Source organism: Trachypithecus francoisi, unplaced genomic scaffold (assembly GCF_009764315.1).
Source record: "Trachypithecus francoisi isolate TF-2019V2 unplaced genomic scaffold, Tfra_2.0 Lachesis_group9, whole genome shotgun sequence".
NCBI classification, from domain to species: domain Eukaryota; kingdom Metazoa; phylum Chordata; class Mammalia; order Primates; family Cercopithecidae; genus Trachypithecus; species Trachypithecus francoisi.
In genome coordinates this window covers 50,969,095-50,988,829 of record NW_022681474.1, presented here as the reverse complement: position 1 = coordinate 50,988,829, position 19,735 = coordinate 50,969,095, and the positions used below count along the sequence as shown (strand labels likewise).

Sequence of the window (19,735 nt, the reverse complement as noted above, 5' to 3'; positions counted from 1 at the left end):
GGCTGGCTGCAGTGGGTGTCGAGAGAGATCTCCCAGAGCCGAGGCCCTGAACCCCTGTAGGCTGCATAAGTCTCCCAGTGGTGGGTGGTCTGGATCTATTCAGGAAAATCCTTGGTACCCTCCCCCAAAGCCCAGTGCAGAAGGTTTTCTTTTTTCTTTCTTTCTTTCTTTTTTTTTTTTTTTTGATACAGGGTCTTACTTTGTTGTTCAGGGTGGAGTGCAGTGGTGTGATCTCCACTCACTGCAGTCTCAACCTCTCGGGCTCAAGCGATCCTCTCACCTCAGCCTCCTGAGGTAGCTAGGACCGCAAGCATATGCCACTACTTTTGTTTTTTTTGTAAAGACAGAGTATCACGATGTTGCCCAGGTTGGTCTTGAACTCCTGGCCTCAAGTGGATCCTTCTGCCTTGGCCTCTCACAGTGTTGGGATTACAGGCATGAGCCACCACTCCTGGCCATAGAAGGGTTTCCTTGCCCATCTTGGCATTCCCAGATCCCCTGCAGGGCCTGGCTGAGCCTGAGCTCACTCCCAGGGTCTGCAGGGGCTGCCAGGCACAGAGAGATCTCCCACCACACACAGCAGGGGAAGCGGGGTGTGGGGCTGGGGGTAGGGGATGGGAGCAGCAGCCCAAGCTGAGTCCAGAACGCCCCAAAGGTGAAAAGTGGCTCCACTGGCACCCACAGGGATTCTGAGCAAGGTTTCTCCATGAAGGGGCTCTTCCTGCAGGCCACCCTCTTGGTGGCCCAGGGCTCTGCTCTTCCAGACGCTTCAGGGAATGTGCTTCTTCCTCAGAGCAGGGCTCCGGCTGCCCAGGCCCCCTCAAGTCCAGTTTGCTGAGTGGCTGGCCATCCTCTACCCACAGGAGGCTCTTCCCTCCAATGGATAGGTGTGCTCCCCGGGCAGACAAGATCCAGTGCAGCCCTTCTGAGGGGTCGCCAGGACAGAAAGGTCTTCAGGCTCACACAGGCCCAGCAGCAGCACAGCCTGTGCCCCCTTCCCCCAACCACCGTCACCAACCCCAGGCGCATCTTAAGCAGCTGCTGCAGCAGGAAATTGGGAATGAAATTAGAACCATCAAATGGAGCCCCCACTCCCACCCCCAAATGCTTCTACTCCAGCTTCACACACATGCAGGCTCACCCAGGGGCACAAGTGCACCCCACTCATACATATGCACACACATGTACACATGCCAGCAAGCACACCCTATCCACATCAGATACACGCAGACACATGCTGGGGCTGGCACGCAAGCGCACACACATGCTGTCCTTTGATACTAACTTGGCTGGAGAGTTGGCTACCACCTGGGGAGGAAAAGGGCAAAGAAGACAGGGTGGTCAGAGGGAGGCTCCACCAGGGGGAGTTTGAGCGCCCGGGCCATCATCAGCCTGGTCATTGTGGAGGCAGAACCAGCCCAAACCATACTGGGTGAGGAGAGCAAGGAGCGAGGAGGGAGAGCTCAGAGCTGGGAGTCGCAGTGACTGGGACCCTCGGTTTGGTTCAGAGACTGACACAGCAGTATTTCCCTCTTGGGCATTCCCCAGTGCCCTCTGCTTTGCCAGAAGAAGTGTTTTCTTGTCCATCTTCAGGGACACTCATACCACATACATGAATCCCCCACATACAAACCTGGCTATAGATCCCAGAGAGGAAGCTGCAGGTGGAGACAGGACCAGCTGTGGCTGCTATGGAAAAGGCTGAGGCCCAGGGGCCTTCCTGCCTGTCAGCATCTCTGGACTAAGAGTCTGTTTTGTGGGGGCAGCTCTGGAATTCTGTCCTGAGCAGGCATTGCAGTGGTGAGGAGGCAGGGTGTGTGCGGGGTTACCTATGCCCCCAAACCTGGACCTCCTCTCCCTCCCAGAAGAGACACAGGCAGCTCTGGCTGCTCCTCTTGGGGTATAGGGGAGTGGGGTGCGCAATCCCCAGGGGCCATTCCTAAAGGCCCCTTGGGCCAGCAATGAGGCAGGATGGAGGAGCAAGGAGGCACAGGGAGAAGTGTGAGCTCAAGGCTTTGTTTTTTGAGATGGAGTCTTGCTCTTTCGCCCAGGCTGGAATGCAGTGGCTCGATCTCAGCTCACTACAAGTTCTGCCTCCCAGGTTCACACCATTCTCCTGCCTCAGCCTCCCAAGTAGCTGGGACTACAGGTGCCCACCACCATGCCTGGCTAATTTTTTTTTTTTTTTGTATTTTTAGTAGAGACGAGATTTCACTGTATTAGCCAGGATGGTCTCGATCTCCTGACCTCGTGATCCACCTGCCTCGGCCTCCCAAAGTGCTGGGATGACAGGCGTGAGCCACCACGCCTGGCCAAGCTCAAGGCTTTCTGAAGGAAAGAGCCCAGCTGAGGCAGCCCAGCTCGGACAGCATAGTGAGAGACCCTTCCTCTCACTCTGACCTGAGAGTGAGCCTCCCAGAGCATGGTCTCTGTAGGGAAAGCAGTGTCTGTCCCGTGTTTCTTTAAATGCAGATTCCCTGCAGTGGCAGACCCTGTGGCCAGTGTCCCTGTCTGGGGCCTGTGAGGGAGACAGTGTGGAAGGTGGGGGGCTCTGTCCCCAAACTCTGCCATCTTCTTAAATCTGCCCAGTGTGGGCTCTAGCTGGGGGAGCCTGGGCCCCAGCCGGCCTGACCCTGGTCATTTGTAGCCAAACCCTGGGGAGCCAGGCTCAAGTCAGTAGTCCCCCGTCCCAGGGAGTGGCACAGTGGCCCCTGCTCTGCCCTGGGCCTGCCACTGCCTCAGAACTGATAAAATTCCTTCTGTCCTCCCAGGCTTAAAATAGCTGCAAGTGGAGCTATATTAGGAAAGGGCCAGCAAGGAGCCCCATTCCTTCTCCATTTTTGGCCAGTGCTGACAGCTGCAGGGTCATTTCTTGCCCTGACCAGGCCAGGGCCCCCTGCAGAGGGCAGTGTTTGCCTGGCAAGTGGGGGCTGCCTCTGCCCTGCCTTGGCAGCCTGCTCCTTCTTTGGCATTGCTTTCTGCCTCCTGCTCAGTTTCTCCCACCCAGGACCTGGGGCTGGGATGGCTGCAGCAGACACATCTGAGAGGAGCCAGTGCCCGGGTCTTGGGGCAGATGAGCCAAAGATGCAAGACCTACCCAGGGGCCCTTGCACTGAGTGGCCTGAGGGACACTGCCCTTCAGTGCCAGCCCCAGAAGGGAGGAGAAGAAGGGGGCTGCTGGGATGCCCATGCCTGTCTGCCCTTGCACCACATCTGTTTCTCTCTCCTCTTTCCAAGAGGATACGAGCTGCCAAGGAATTGCACTCCAAGCCGCCCAGAGGAGAGAGCAGTGGAAGGGGCTTCCTTTTGGAGCCAGAGAGGACAGAGTTCAAGTCGTGACCCTGCCTCTTCCTAGCACTGTGTCTCCGGGCAAATTACCCACCTGTCCCAGCCTGTTTCCTAATTCTAATTCTTGAGATGGTAGTGCCTACCACACCGGTGGGTTGTGCAGACTGAGCAGGTCCTGAGTCTAAGGTGCTTAGCATGGGAGCAGTGTGCCATGGACAAGCACAGGGATTAGCCTTTGCTGACCCTGTTGCTGACCCACTTAGCATAGGCGGTGGCCTCAGCTCAGCAGAGGTTGCCCTAGGTCAGAGGCCAGCGCAGGTCAGAGGCTCCAGCCCTTCCTGCCGGCATTGCCCAGGACAGCAGCATCAGCTTTTACTTTGGATGAAGCACCCACTGCACACCCTCCCCTAGCCCACCATCCCTTGGAGGAAACATCAGACTCTGCTGCTCTGAGCACCAAGTAATAATTTACACATTCATCAGGGTCTGGGCAGCCCCTGCACCAACAGCAGAGTACCTTAGGCACTATGGGAAGCAGAGGTGGGCCTGGCCCCTCACTTCCCTAAGCAGGTAGACAAGTCCCTGTCTCAATGCAAAGTAGAGTCAGGCAGACCTGGGTGCCAGTTCTGTCTGCCACTTACTAGCTGTGTGACCTTGAGCAAATTACTTGCTCTCTCTGAGCATCTATTTTCCAGCTATAAGATGGCGAAAATCATGCCCACCTCTGGAGTTAGAGAGAGAGTTGTGTTAGAGAGAGTTGCTGAGAGATAAGGCATGTGGACTGTTAGCTGGTCCATAGCCAGAGTGTAGGATCACTATGGGGAGACAGTATCATCATTGCAGGTGGGTCTCCTGGGAGTCCCAGGCCACCAGAGGCTGACCTCCCTGCCTGAGGCCAGCCCCTGGAAAGGACCAGGAAGACCTACCAGCCCAACAAAGGTGGGATAAGGAGGCCATATCTGTTCTACTATTCCCTGAGTTTTCTGGCAAAAGTCCTTTGCTGGGGAACCTTGGGGGCATATATGACTCTGTCACCTTGGCTAAGGGAAGCAAGCCATGCGGTGCCAGAGGTCAGCTTCACTGAGGATTCCAGAAACAGCTGGGGAGCTAGGGGAGCTGAGGGCCACAGGGAGCAATGATCTGATGGGGCACAGGTACCTTCTGCTGCAAGGGCAAAGGCAAGGGCATGGGCTTGGGCCAGACTGACTGGATTCCTACTGTGACTCTTCTGGGTGGCTCCAGGCAGTGATGATACCAGGTGTCACGCAGTGAGTGGGTGACAGACAAAGCTCAGAGCTTTACAAGTGTTAGGTCCTTTATCCTCCCAATAACCCTGAGACACGGACAGTGTGACTCCTCCACAATTCGGAGGAGGAACACTGAACCACTAGGCTCTACTGCCTTGACTCAGCCTGCCCTGCCTGGAGAGGGCTACACTAATTGCACAGGGTGGGAGAAGAAGTTAGGGTGAGAGAACAAGCGTGAAGGGCTTGGAGCTAACACAGGCCCAGTATGGGGACGCTGATCCCTTAGTCCCTTCCACAGTGTCCCAGTCCCATGTGCATTTAACTGCTGTGCTCCCAGAGTCCCACCAGCTAGACCTTGGGGGTGAGGCTGCTGTTCTCCCGCACAGCCCCTTTCTCCCTGGGATGCTGCTTCCTCGCCACCCCACCCTGGCCAAGGTCACTCCTGCAAACCCGCTCCCTGCATGCCACTGCCAAGGAGTCTCTCCATACACAATTCAGGGGCTCCCTCCTCCAGGCAGCTTCCCAGACTATTCCTAGTCCCAGAGAACTCGCTTTTCCACCTCTCAGCTCCCCGCTGCTCCTGCCTCCTTCCCCGCAGAGGGGTGGGGATCGGCGCATAGCTCTTGAAGGAAGCAGGCTGTGCTGTGCTGTTCTGGGGGGCGGCCTAGTGAAAAAGTTTTGGAAGTCAGAGTCTCCTGCATTTAGGACTCGCTCAGCCACGTAGTAGCTGGACAAACGGACTGTGACTTAACCTTCTCTGAGCCTCAGTTTCCTCCTCTGCAAAATCCGACATGTCACCCCAGCGTGGTTGGTCGTATAAATTGCTGGCATGCCTGGCTCATGGCAAATGCCACAGGATCATTGCTGGCCTCATGGGCTCGGGGCTGGCTGGATTGGGGCCAGTGCCTTGCTCTGACCACCTGACCAGGTCTCTGCCGAGCACCGAGGACCCAGGTGGCCCAGGCCACCCGTGGAGAGCTGCACGCCCGTTACCTACCCTCCTGGGAGTCCGACACCCGAGGCCTTCCCTCGGAGGCTCATCTGGTACATCTGAGCCATCTCCCTCAGGGTCTCTGCCGAGTACAGGCCAATGGGGTTGTTATATTGCCTCGGCTGGCTCGAGCCCGGCAGGGCTTTCGGGCCGAGTAGGTCCCGGGCCCCGTCCGGGCTGGTCTTGGCCCTCAGTCTGACCCGCGGAGGGCCAGGGTCAGAGGCCTCGGCGAGTGAGGAGAAGGCAGAGGGCAGGGAGAAGGCAGGGCTAAAGGTAGGCCTGAGCTCCGGGGTGCCTGGGGTGCCTGGGCTGGCCCTCGCCTCAGGGCTGGGGCTGGGTGCCACCAGGCTGCCGTTCGTATCCAGAGTGGGGTCCTGGCACACGGCAGGCCATGCAGGGGAGAGAGAAGAGAGCAGTTAGAGGCTACACGCGTCCCAGCGCTCCTGCGTGGACCTGAAACAGATACGTTAGTGCGAGCCCCGCAGCCTGAAGCCCAGAGCATCTGGGTGCAGCACCTGGAGGGGAGGACGCTGGTGGAGGAGCAGGCAGGCACATGGCTCCTGGCCTGGCCTGAGGCTGGCATCCAACTAGGCAGAGCGCCAAGCCCTGCGTGGAAGCCAAGCCAAGCTTCCTACCCTCAGGGCCCGAGGAAGTGGGTATAGGGGTCAGGGGATGGCCCATTCTGTGTCTGTTACCCCTGCCCCTGAGAGTGGCTATCCAGTGGGCACAGCCCAGACTCCTGCTCCACTGACCCCACACTGCCAGTGAGATGGGGTCCCTGGGCTGGCTGTGGGGCAGGTGGTGGGGAGGTGAGGAGGGAAGCCGAGGAAGTGGGTAGCTGACATTTGGGCCCCTCAGTCCACCTCTGTAAGCATCTCCCAAGCAGCTCTCCACCCACTTTCCCAGTCTGTGACCTACTGCACCCCTGTCAGCCTCTTTTTCTCCCCTCTCCCTACTCCCCTGCCCAATCTGCCCCACTGGACAGTTGGGGTCACTATCAGCTCACATAGAGGGAGAAGTTGAGCAGGGAGCCCTCGGGGGTTGAGCTGCTTAGTGGGGCCTTGGGAAGGGCCCAGGCAGTGGTGAGGTCTGGAGCCAGGGCTTGGCCTCCCTTCTCCCCTGTGCCTGCCTCGAAGGCCATCACCAGCACATCCTAAGGGCTACAGGGGCCTGCACTTGGGAGGGGCAGGTGGGTAAGTGGAAACCAGAGGGAGAGATCTGGGTAGGGGAAAGCCTGTAGCCAGCACGTCCCTCCACACCTGGAGGTCCTCCTCAAGCTGGACCTCAGCCGCAGTCACCCAGCCCCCGCCCCCTTGGCAAATGAGGATCAGAGCCTGGACACTCGTCCCCTGCCTGGCCAGGAAGGTGACCCCTCTCCTGGGAGCACTGCTGCCCAAGCTAGCTTCTATCGGCCCAGCCAGGAGGCATAGCAGAGGTGACTTGCACCCAGGCAGGCATTCATTCCCACATCCAGTGTTCAAGAGGGGCTTGAAAGTCTCTCCCGAGGGGCTGCCTCACTTCCCCAGGGTCAGCTGCAGCAGCGACAGGGATGGGGCAGGGCTGATCCCACAGCCTCTTCCCAGTTGGGCCAGCCAAAGACCAGGCAGGCTGGCCAGGGCCAGCACTCCGGGAACCAGGGCTGAGTGGACCCCGCCGCCGTAGTCAGCACCTACCTTCTGGTGGGGGATCACTGGCAGAGGGGACTGGACTGGGGGTGCTGTCGTGGAGATGGGAATGGGACGCTTCGATCTGTAGAAACCAGAAATGAGACCAAGTGAGGAAGTTGCCCCTGGGGCCAGAAGCTCCTGCCTGGGCAGGGCTGGTGAGGAGAAAGAGACAGACAGCTGAGTCAGAGGGCTCCAGATCCACTGTCCACCCCACGGGCTGGATCTCCCCAAGAAGGCCCTGGGCCCGACAAGGATGGAGAAGTCATGGCCCTGGGCACTTTGGCCAGCATCCATGGGTCCCTGCTATGTCACTGGGGGCTGCCTGGGCAAAGTGGAAGCAGGGAAGACCTGCCTTCCAGGACCAATGGCCCACATATGGGCAGCACCAGGACCACCCTCTCAGCCTTATCTGTAAAGTGAGGCAGTAATGTCTGGCTCTAGGTGCTTGACAGCGACTTGGGTCCAGTTGTTCCTCTGGCCCAGGGCTGTCCTTATCTTCCTGCACAGTTCTGTAGCCCAGGGCTAGGCCCACTCAATTGCTATGGGACTATCCCTCTTTTGGCCCTGCCCCATGCCCACACCCCAGCCTCCACCCCCTGCTCTGGAGAGCTCCCACCTACTTCTGCAGGGTGAGGCTCAAGTTGTAGCTGGCAGACTTGATCTTGTTCTGGGCTTCCAGGTGGGTCATGGTGTCTGTGTTGACGCCGTCAATGGCCACCACAAGGTCACCCTGGCTGAGCTCGGACTGGGCTGCCTTGCTGCCTGGTGTGATCTGATTGGATAGCAGAGGTGAGGGGTGAGCATAAGGAAGGTGGTCCTGAGGAAGGGCCAGTCTTTGGGGGAAGAGTCACCCGGGAGTATTCAGCAGAAGCCGTCATTTTGCTTTTCATTCACTACGGCCAGTACCAGCTGCTCACCAAGCCTAGTTCCTCTTTCCGGCACATGACTACCACATTGCTTAGAGCTTTGTGTCTGACTGAGGCCTTGGGACTAGCTCTGGCCCGTGGAATGAGGGTGGAAGCAATGTATGCCCCTTCCAGGTCTGTCCCTAGCAACCATCCTTGTGATCCTGCACACTCTCTGCTTGTTGACTGACTGAATGCAGGGCATGGCGAGGAAGAGAGATGGTTAAGGAACACTGTGTTGGACATTGCATGAATGAGAAACTTTTGTCGTGCTGAGCCACTAAGGTTTGGAGGCTGCCTGATATGGTGGCTCATGCCTGTAATCCCAACATTTTGGGAGGCTGAGGTAGGAGAATTGCTTGAGGCCAGGAGTTTGAGGCCAGCCCAGGTAACAGAGCCCAGACCTTGTTTCTACAAAAATAAAAATATCTGGCAGGGTGTGGTGGTGCATGGCTGTAGTTCTAGCTACTCAGGAGGCAGGTGAGAGGGTCACTCCAGCCTAGGAGTTTGAGGTTACAATGAGCTATGATCGCTCACCACTGAACTCCAGCATGGGTGACAGAGGGAGACCCTGTCTCTTAAAAGTTTGCAGGCGGCCGCCAGGCATGGTGGCTCATGCCTGTAATCCCAGCACTTTGGGAGGCCAAAGTGGGCGGATCACAAGGTCAGGAGTTCGAGACCAGCCTGGCCAATATGGTGAAACCCCGTCCTATTAAAAATACAAAAATTAGCCAGGCGTGGTGGTAGGCACCTGTAGTCCCAGCTACTTGGGAGGCTGGGGCAGGAGAATCGCTTGAACCCGGGAGGTGGAGCTTGCAGTGAGACGAGATCGCGCCACCGCACTCCAGCCTGCGCGACTAAGCAAGACTCTGTCTCAAAAAAAAAAAAAAGAAAAAAGAAAAAAAAAATTTGCAGGCAGCCAGGTGTGGTGGCTCATGCCTGTAATCCTGGCACTTTGGGAGGCTGAGGCAGGCAGATCACCTGAGGTCAGGAGTTCAAGATCAGCCTGGCTAACATGGTGAAACCCTGTCTGTACCAAAAATACAAAAGAATTAGCTGGACATGCTGGCGTGTGCCCATAGTCCCAGCTACTCAGGAGGCTGAGGCAGGAGAATCACTTGAGCCCTTGATTGAACCCAGGAGGTAGAGGTTGCAGTGAGCTAAGGTCATGCCACTGTACTCCAGCCTGGGTGACAGAACGAGACTCTGTCTTAAAAAAAAAAAAATGCAGGCTATTTGTAACCTTGGTTAGCCTCTTATAACCCCTGCACCCTGCAAAGCTATGGAGCACTTTTCAGAATCCAGGAGAAAAGAGAGATGCAGGAGCTAAGATACAGCAGCATCCCAGAGACACTGCCAGGCTGAAAGGCAGGATAAATGCATCGATTCAAAAGCATCTTAGTGCACGGTGCTTTGTGCTACCTGGCAGATGTGGAGACGGTGAGGTAGCCGACAACCCTGCCTGGGTGAGCAAAATTGGCTGGGAAATGGGGCAGGGCTTAGGGTTCTGTAGTTGGTGTCATACCTCCAGAAGGCGGGGTGCAGGTTTGGGGGCCAGTTCCCAAACCCTGAGCCCCAGTAACATCACAGAACCCCAGTAACATCACAGAATGTTACATTCTGGAGGTGCCATCTTCAGTGTAACCACACAGAATGCCACTGCAACTCCACCCTGGGAATTCCCCATGGGATCTCAGGAAGGCCACACCTCCTGGGACATTACTTGGGATGTCATGATGGCTCAGGCTGCACTCTTGGTGACATCATGCACGATGCCAAATTCTGCACGCCTGGCCTCCAGTAATAGCACACTGAATGCTGTGGCAGCCCTGCACACAGTGATGTCACATGAGATGCAAAATTCCAGAGGGTCTAATGATGTCACCTAAAATGGCTTGATGGCTGGCCCCTAGTGATCTTAGCAGCCCCACCCCTACAGATACCTCATGGAATGCCAGAGACTCTGGCTGTCCCCCTGTGACATCATATGGAATGCGCTGGCCCCTGCTAGTATCACATAGAATGACTTTATGACCTGACTCCCACCACACCATGTTGGAAGTCCCCAACCCCCATGACATCATGAGGAGTGCCACGCGGGCCTGGCCTTCAGTGACATCACAGGAAAGAGGAGGCTCTGGACCCCATCCCCCCAAGCTGTGGCTGGAGGTGTTCCTTGGCTTCGCCTCCCAAACATGCCCACCAGCCCGTCCTCTGGGCCTCTCTGGGTACATCCCAGTCACTTTCCTGGCTATAACCCAAGGACCAAGCCAGCTCCTAGTGTTGGCAGAAGCTAGATTCAGGCCAAGGCCTGAGAACCATCCTAGAAGGAGCCCAGAGAGGCTCTGGGGACAGTCCCTTGCCCCAGGTGCCAAGCCTGGGTGGGCCTCTCGCCAGGCCCTGGGCTTACAGACATGGATGGAAGCTCCTGCCAGTCCCCTCACAGGGAAGCCCCTTCCAAACCAGGATGCTCTGCAGTCACCAGTCACCAGTGTCCAGCCCATTCCCAGATGGGCTCTGCAGATGCAGCCCAGGAACTGAGATGTTTCTGCATGACCACATTATGGGTCACAGAAACACTGCCCTACACCACATAGTGATAACAGCAAGACCAGGACAGCCCTCTCCAATGGCTGTGAACCTGCCATTTCAGCCCTAGGGGCTATGGTGCCCTTTTTTTTTCTTTTTCTTTTCTTTTCTTTTCTTTTTTTTTTTTGAGACAGGATCTCTCTCTGTTGCCTAGGCTGGAGTGCAATGGCGTGATCTTGGCTCACTGCAACTTCTGCCTCCCGGGTTCAAGCAATTCTCCTGCCTCAGTCTCCCGAGTAGCTGGGACCACAAGCACACGCCACCACGCCCGGCTAATTTTTGTATTTTTAGTAGAAAGGCAGTTTTACCATGTTTGCCAGGCTGGTCTTCAACGCCTGACCTCAAATGATTCTCCCGCCTCAGTCTCCCAAAGTGCTAGCATTACAGACATGAGCCACCATACCCAGCCTGTGGTGCCCTCTTAAAATACTGGCCACCTTGTGTCCACAGCGCCCCTTCCCCAGCCCTGGAATCTGCAGAGACAGGAAAGGACAATACAGAAACAGACGCCTGGACTGCCAGGAAGCCACAGCAGCTGCTTTGCAAAGTCCAGCCTGCCCTCCAGGCTCCACAGGGGCATCTTAGAGCTACTTGAGATTTCTTAAAATACACTTAGCCCTTACCCCCAAACTCATTGCCATAGCTTCTGTTAATGACAGGAGTGTGTTGCTGCCTTGAGTGTAGAGGTGAACAAAGGGTAAAAACCAACATCAGCACGAGAAAGCAAAACAGTTTTCTGGACTGAGAGGGGACTCCTGGGGGCAAGTTGAGCTGTCCAGCCAGGCCTGTCCTGCAGAAAATCGACTTTCCCTACTCCTCTATGTGATCCCCAACATTTTATTATAGACATTTTTACAGATTTCTAGGCAGAAAAAGTAGAAAACATTCTAAAGTGCACACCTGAACACCCACTACCATGGCTGTACCATAACATTTCACTCTTTTTGCTTTGTCACACTCCATCCCTCCACATCCACCAGTCCATCTCATTCGCCAGGCATTTCAAAGAAAGCTGCAGGCACCAGCATACTTCTGTCCAGGGCAAATTTTGCAATGCCTGTTCTGTCCTAGTGAACTGCCCATGGGACTCCCCCACAGCAGGACACTCCCACAGCAAGGCTCTCTCACGGCAGGGCACCCCCAAATGCTCACGTACAGAGAAGGGGTTGTACCCCTGCAGGGCTGGGTCACTGCAGACCCCACGCAGGAGGGCTACGACCTTGGTCACAGAGGAGACACTGACAGGAAAGATGGGAGTTGTGTCCAGAAGATCATGATGACAGCATGAGCAAGGGCACCAGAATGACGTCCAAGAGAGGCGGGGGCCAGATCAGCAGGGCCCTCCGCAGGGCCATCTGACTGTCCTCCCTCTGGAGGTGCCTCAGAGACATCTTTCTCCCACAGGCGTGGGCCAACTGGCACCAGCCTTCCCCACCAGGTCTCCTCACTTCCCCTCACCTGGACCTGCCTGGCTCTCCCTCATCCTCAGGCATGGGCTCGGGGGATGCTGGCTAGCAAGGGAGAGCTCAGCCTCCTGGGGTCTGGTCAGTAGCCAAGCCTCTGACCAGAGGGGAGTGGCTGAGCTGGATCCCCTGCCTGGCGCCTCTCCCGTGCAGCTGTGTCTGCTTGTCAGGGCTCAGCTGGCCTGGCCTTTGGCTGCCCCGAGCAGGGTCCAACATCCCTCAGGGTGGGGGCTGGGGGTGCTGATATCCTCCTCTAGGGAAGTGCTGCAGGCAGGATGGAGGCAGGCACCCTATGGATGACCAAGAGCCATCGGATGGCTTCACCCCACCGCAGGAGCAGCCTGCCTGGGTGGGTTGGAGGGGGGCACCCTCAGACCCTTGCCCAGAGCCCAGGGCTTATGGAGAGTGCACTCCATTCACGATGCTTCCGCATCACTCTTGTCTGACTCCATCCTCCTCTTTCCTTTCTGTGTTTCAGAAAGGGCCCAAAGCACCCAAATCCTTGGAGCTGCGGTTTTTTTCTTTTTAATCTTTCTATCCGCCTTTGAGCATTTAAATGCCTCCTTTGAATGAGCGTTTCATTCCCACTTCACATTTCAGTCTTCTTCAGCCAGTGGGCCCCTCTAAACCCTGGAAATCCAACCCTGGGCACAGCCTAGAATGGCCTCAGGGTGGAGCACCAATCTCCTGTCTCCAAAGCCCCCAGGAAAGGCTGCAGGTATTTGGAGGCCAAGATCAGCACCCTGTCCCTAGGAGCCCTTCCGCCTTACTGGGCCAACGTCTTAGGGCACCCCCAAGGGCAGCCCAGGGAGAGCTGGTGCCAGAGCCACCTGTGAGTGCTGGGAGCTGGGGGCAGGGAGGCAGCAAACGAGGAGCACTGGTGCCAGTATGGGCCGGGCCCCGTCTTCGGTGCCAGCCTCCAAGCCCTCCAGTGTCAAGAGAGAGACAATGCCTTTCTCGGGATTCTTGTGAGGATTATGTCGTTAAACATATGTCGTTATGTAAGGAGGGTGCAGAGCTAAGAGAGTTTCAGGAAAACTCCCAATCCAGGGAGGCACAGTGCTGACCCCATCTGCTACCCCCAGAAGGTGCGAGGCTGGCTGGCTGCATCCCCGGGCTCCACAGGAAACAAGATCCACAGCTGGCAGAGGGTGGGGCTTGAGGGGCCAGCCCTGGCTGACCAGTTCTGAGCCAGCCTGCTGGCCCTAGAGGGGCCTGGGTGTCAGGGGGAGGGAAGGAAAGTTCTGTACAGGGTCCAGGGGAAAGAAGGCGTCAGTGAGGCTTCAGACGCACCCATGTCATCGGCTCCTATTTCCCCAGTTCTCTGGCAGCAGAGAGAGCAGCTGGACTCTGCAGACATTTCTGGCCATCATTCACTCCCAGTGTTCAAACCAGGCAGGCCCCTGTCTTCCTCCCCTTCTAGATCTGCCAGTTTAGATGTGGTGGGTGGAGGCTGGGGCAGGCGGCAGATAAGTAGGAAGGGTTCAGCAGCTCCCCCTCCCCACACTCCCAGGCTGCCTGCGTGGGTTGGGGCGGGTGGGGCAAAGTGCATTTTCAATGTATGATTAAATTACTGTCTTGCCCTGCTCTGCTGCCTTCCCATCTGGCCTCCCTGGGGTTTTGCTCATGATCACCCTCTCACTGGAACCTTCTGTCTCCCCATGGTCCCACTCCCCAACTCCACCCTGGCTGATAAATAAGCGAGAGTCTCCTCAATGCTCAAAAAGCCTCTCCCTGCCTGCCTGGGTGACTCCAACTGGCTCCTGTCATGTCCCCTTTCTACACCTCCAGACTCCTCCAGGAAGTGACCCACACATCCTGCCCCCAATGCCACTGCCTCCTACCTGCTCACACACAGCCATCTGCCTTTGGTCCCACTATTCCACGCATATCAATGACCTTCTGTGTCCAAAGCCAGGGGTCACTGCCCCCCTCTAACTGACCACACCTCCCCTGGCTTTCCTCAAGTGTCTCTTGAGTCTCTCCTGCCTCTCTTCCTCCTGTCCAGGTCCACAGCTCCATTTGTGGCTTGGGTGTGGCCAGTAAAATGCCCTCAGGGGCACTGGCTCTCAGGGGCTCCCAGCAAGGCCCATTCTTGCCTCCAAGGATGGTTCCTGGGCAGAGGTGGAGCCTGGTCCCAAAGGGGTGCCAAAGCTGTGTTTGAGGGCAGGAGGGCTCGGGGTGGGGGAGGGTCTTTGCAGTCAGGGGCAGCCTCTGGATGAGAGGGGATGATGTAGAAAGGGAAGGAGACTCAGGGAATTGGGGAGCTATCCCCCAGCAGGGCCTGGCCCAGTCTTTCTCAGATAGCCCTGAAGTCCTGACACTGGCTACCCCACAATGCCTGTAGCCCCGGAGCCCTGGGGCTGCTCATGCAGCTGCTCTTGCACGGTGTCCTGGCCTGGAGGCCTCCAAGGGTCCCACTCATTCCCCAGAACCCAGCCAGCCTCATGTCCTCTCCTTTTGGATCCCTCACAGAGTTAGATGCAGTTCCGAGCGTCAGGGAGGACCTGGCCTGGGAGACCTCTAAGAATACATTCCCCAGCTGTGAGCCTCCCAGCCTTCGGCTGCTTATCTTCCCCTGCTGATAGATGGATGTTGCCGGGGAGGCCCCTGCCAGCCCCACAGAAGCCCTTGGAGGCTTGCCTGACCTTCAGTGCAGCTATAAACAGCATGGCCTGTCAGCACTGCTAAGAGCTGCCCAAGAAACAGCACTGCGTGCTCCAGCGGCCCCGAAATTCCAGGCATTGCTGGCACAGCTACCCCAGAATAGTCTCAGCCTGTCCCCCTTCCTCTCCCCAGAGACCCTCTGTCCTCAGCATGTTCCCACCACAGCTGGGAGAGTCTGATAAATAACTGGAACCGAAACCCACAGAGGAGGAGAGGCCTCTGGGCTGGTGCTCCAGGTGAGCCTGCAGGCGGGGTGGCTGAGACCCTAGGGACAGAGGGCTTCCAGTAGAGAGGCAGGCCCCTCCTGGGCCCAGGCTCAGCCCCCCAACTCCACCAGTCTCACAACTTGTCCCGGTAGACAACAGCTGGAAAGTTTTCATAAGTGCCTGTTAGAAAGAGCTCCCACAGGTGTGGAAGGCATTATTTATTGATTGATGTATTTTTGAGATGGAGTCTCACTCTGTGAGACTGGCCTCCTCTGTGGTTCTGCTCATGCTCACCCTCTCACTGGAACCTTCTGTCTTCCCATGGTCCCACTCCCCAACTTCACCCTGGCCGATAAATAAACGGGAGTCTCCTCAATGTTCAAAAAGCCACTCCCTGCCTGCCTGGGTGGCTCCAACTGGCTGTGCCTCCCCGGATTGGGAGTTTTCCTGACTCCCCAGACTGGAGTGCAGTGACACGATCTCAGCTCACTGCAACCTCTGCCTCCTGGGTTCAAGCTATTCTCCTGCCTTAGCCTCCTGAGTAGCTGGGATTACAGGCATGCGCCACCACACCTGGCTAATTTTTGTATTTTTAGTAGAGACAGGGTTTCACCATGTTGGCCAGGCTGGTCTCCAACTCTTGACCTCAAGTGGTCTGCCCCCTTGGCCTCCCAAAGTGCTAGGATTACAGACACGAGCCACCACGCTCGGCCTGCTATCCCCATTTTAAGGGTGAGAAAAACTGAGGCTGAGCAGGTAAACAGACTTCTGAGGCCACACAGCTGAGAGCAGCAGAGCCTAACAAAGCATACTCCACTTCCCCAAGGTGGGGGCATGAGAGGCGTGAAGAGGCGAGACCCCAGACCATGGTCCCAGCCTCTGGTCAGCTGCCAGGGCAGATTCCGGGCTGGGCCTTTGGAGCTGCTCCCTCTCTGGGCTTCTGCCCCCTCCCCACTTCCTGGAGAACTGGCTGGGGTGGGGTGAAAGGGCAGCTCGTGTTGCAGGCCCAGCCACACCTGTCCAGGATAAATAAAGGCATTTCCCCGCCACCCTCCGCTCCCAGTCTCCCTCTTGAATCCCCTTCTCTGTGAGTCCGCAAGAGGAGACCCTCTGAAGGGAGGCCTTGAGGGGCTGCTGCTGCCCCAAGGTTGCTGCCATGGACCCCTGGGAGCCACCACCCAGCCTGCAGGTGGTCTGTGTCCCTCCAGGAGGAGCTGCAGCACACACCTGCAGCTGAGAGGGGACAGGTCTCCCCAGTGCCTTTCTAGTAGTCCCAGTCAGAGGGGTGAGCAGGCCAGCATGGGAGTTGGGGTGAGAGGACACAGGAGATCCACCCATGGCCATCCCTGTCCTGTGAGCAAACTCAAGCCTCAGTTTGCCAGGCTCTGAAGTGAGGTAACGATCCCAGCCTCGCCTGCCTGCCCACCCCACAGGGTCACACACTCTTGCCTACAGTGCCCTATGGCACAGGCTCAGGTCCTGGCTGGGGTGGGAGTGGAGTTCCTCCAGAGAGCCCTGGCCATGCCTCCCTTGTAGGGGGATGTCCCTGGTGCAGAAGGACCCTGTGAGCCCCAGCAGTAAATCCTACAGCCCTGGTGGGATGGCAGGGCTGTGTCCACAAGGCCTGCCCTGCCAGCGGCCCGGAACCAGGACACAAGCCCAGGTGATCAGCAGCCCACCACCAAAATTTCTCAAGAGGTTCCAAGCCCTGGGAAGGGCTCTAGTTCCCAGTCCAGCCTGCTCCACAGCTCAGGTGATTTGGGGCATGCCCCTAAAGGAAGCTGAGAGGCCATCATGCCCATCCCCCAGTGCCCTGCCTGAGCTTCGGGTTCTATTTTTAAAAGTCCCCCCAGTCATTGGATCCAGCACATCCCTGTATACCCCCTCCCTGGAGGAAGGACATTCCTCCTGCTATCTAGCTTAAGGCCTCTGGGCTGCCATTTAAGCCCCTGGCTGGCTGGGGCCAGGTGGCACATAGACCCTGGGTGAAGTCATTGGCTATCCTGAGTGCCAGTGAGCCCAGTGCCAATTTGCACCCATAGGGATAGGGCAGGGAGTACCAGCAGGAGGCCTGGAGATGGTGGAGCTGGGGGAGATGTGGGCTCAGTCCCAGGCAGGGGAGGCCACAGGGCCCATGAGAGAGCACACAGAGGCTCCACCTTGTACAGGAAGGAGTCCTGCAAGCATGGGGGTAGGCAGCTGAGCAGGGCAGTGGGAAATCCACTGGGGCTCACATGCCCACAGGTCGCCACCTCATGCAAAGTGTGCAAAGCTGTGAGTTTCCAGGACCCTGTGGTCGCCAGGGCAGTAGATCTGGAGGGGTGGAGTCTCCAGGTTAGAACAAGCCACATCTCCAACTGAAGGATGGAGGGCAGGGCCTGTTCCCTGCGCCAGAGCCAGGCCAGCACCCACCCTGGAGGCATGTGGCCTCTATGGCTATTATAAGGCTCTCACGGCATCCCTGGGTGGGCCTTCTACTTCTGGAGTTCCCCCAAGACCCATGGAACCAAAAACAGAGACTACTGGTGGCGTTGGCTCCTGACCCTCTGCCCAGGCTCCCTGGCCCCTCTGCCAAGCACCTTCAGGCCTTGCCCACTTCAGTGCTTCCCCTCCAACCCCTTCCTCCAGCCCCCAGGCCCAAGGCAAGTCCCAAAGGCCCCAGAGAAGAAACTGTCCCCTTGTTCCCCTACTGGGCAGTAGCCCAGATACCCCTGCCCACCCACTACCCTCTGGTGACAGCCTGGGAGCCTCCCCCTCCTGCTTTGTGACCAGAACAGCACGGCCAGGGGCTCAGCCACCAGGCAGGGTTGTCCCTGCCCTGTATGCCTCACAGTTCATCCTGAGCCTTATGGTCTTCAGCCCTGGGTCTACCAGTGCCTTGCTGGGGAGTCTCTTTGTCTGACGAATACTGACGGAGTGCCTACTACGGTCTAGATGCTGTTCCCCCATCAGTCCCTGTTCCTGGAGTGCTTCCTTGGGAGCATGGCTAGTTTTCGGCCTCTCTGGTGTTGCTGTCTCCAGCCAGGCAGTAGAGTTACTCAGACAACCCGATGTTCTGTGTCATCTGCATCAGGCCATGCTGCTCCTCATCACAGACACCGCAGGACAGGGGGCCATCTCACCAGGCCCCAGAGCTTGTGGGGAACAAGTCGTGAGACAGACAAAACAGCCACGGTGAATGGGGAGGAGCGCCCAGCCCCATGAGCCAGGGTGCTGGTGTCTCAAGTTTGGGATGGAGCGGGTGCCCAGTACTCAGTCCAGCCTAGCCCCACACTCTGACAGCGGACAGCCAAGGTCAACAGCCTGTCTGTCCATCTATCCAACTGCCCATCACCTGCCCTCTCCATGCTGGGAATGCTCCCTTCCCAAAGCAGCTGCCCACATCTAGGGAAATGCTAAAGGCTTGGGGGTACCGTAAGCCCACTCTAACAGTGAAGGGATCAGGAAGGCGCTCTACTCTGTCCAGCTACCTGCCTGCCTGCCTGCCTGAAAACTCAGCATTTTCTTCTCTGCTAAAAACACCTACCACCTGCTCATGATGTCTCACATGCATAACAGGCCGGCGGGCTCCTGTGAGCAAAAAGCTGTGGCTGAGACCAGAGGACCAGGCCAGTCCCAGGGGATGGGGCATGCTCTGCTTTCTGAGAGGCTCAGAAAGGACAGACAGACAGACACACACGTCCTCCTCCGAGCGTGCCCGCCCCGTCGGGTGCCAGGCTGTGGCAGGGTGCACTCACCCGGGAAATAGTGAGGGGCATGTTGAAGTCCTTGCCCCCCTGCAGACGGAAGCCCCAGGGCCCAGGCCCAGTCAGGGTCACACTGTAAGACATGCTGGTGCTGTCAGCGGCCGCCTCTGCAGACAAAGGGTAAAGAGGGTTGAGTGAGAGGGCACTCAGGCACTCCGCCTGCCCAGTCCACACCTCTGCCCCTGCCCCTGCCCCTGCCCCCCGGCCTTGCCTGCTCTGTCCCTTGCTGCCCAGCTGGGCTGCGTGGAGCTCTTGAGAGGCTCCTAAGAATAGCTGGGAGCGAATGCCATCGACACTGATATCTGCCCTCGGCTGCGCCCATACATGGACTGTAACCCTACACTGTCCCGCCCGCCCGCGGCCTCCCAGCCGGTCCACCGTGACTCACACGGCTAATATAGCCCCTGGGGAGGGGTGTCCGGCACCCAGCGCCCCCAAGGGGGGAGGAAGGGGGACTGGCCAGGTTGGTGAGAATGCTCTGGTCTCCTTGCTCCTGTGTCCTTTGGAGAGCGGAGACACTCGCTTTTCCTGCTCAGTGGTACCCATCCTCTTGCTCAGAAGACCAGGGGTTGAGATCCCTTGGGCAGAGGCTTTGCTGCCATGTGGTCCCTGCCCAGGATTCTGGGGTTGTGCTTTATCCAGTGTGGGGTCCTGGACGTGGCTTGGCCTGAACTGAGCCTGCCGCTGGTCTGTGACTGGCCCAGGGTTGTCCAGCCATAAAAACGATCGTCATAGTAGCAGCTCTGGGCTTAGCCAGCCTCAGCATGGGCCCTTCACTCCCTGGGATCCTGAGAAGCTGCCACCTGGACCCGCAGGAGACAAAGCTCAGGGAGGTTAAATGACTTCTCCAAGGTCACACAAGGAGTGGACTCAGGCCACACTGGAGCCCGGGCTGATTCTTACAGGATGCATGCCAGATAATGGGCTCCCAATGGCCACAGAAGCCTCCCAAAGCCTTGGTCCTGG

General features: G+C 57.6%; 1 protein-coding gene across 7 annotated transcripts in view; it reads right to left on the bottom strand.

Moving 5' to 3' along the window:
- Window positions 1-19,125, bottom strand: part of LDB3 (LIM domain binding 3) — a 69,566-nt gene extending 50,441 nt beyond the window's left edge. For 2 of the 7 annotated variants that reach the window (XM_033209001.1, XM_033209005.1), the window contains exons 1-5: window positions 18,981-19,125; window positions 18,761-18,876; window positions 7,814-7,965; window positions 7,200-7,275; window positions 5,533-5,900 (exon numbers count right to left, since the gene is read on the bottom strand). In XM_033209001.1, the coding sequence (XP_033064892.1) occupies window positions 5,533-5,900; window positions 7,200-7,275; window positions 7,814-7,965; window positions 18,761-18,853 (689 nt within the window). In that variant the 5' untranslated portion in view covers window positions 18,854-18,876; window positions 18,981-19,125. Of the gene's footprint in view, window positions 1-1,285; window positions 1,309-5,532; window positions 5,901-7,199; window positions 7,276-7,813; window positions 7,966-18,760; window positions 18,877-18,980 lie in introns of all 7 variants that reach the window. The other 5 variants (XM_033209006.1, XM_033209008.1, XM_033209003.1 and 2 more) reach the window with 4 other exon arrangements.
- Between the last annotated feature and the right edge of the window lie 610 nt (window positions 19,126-19,735).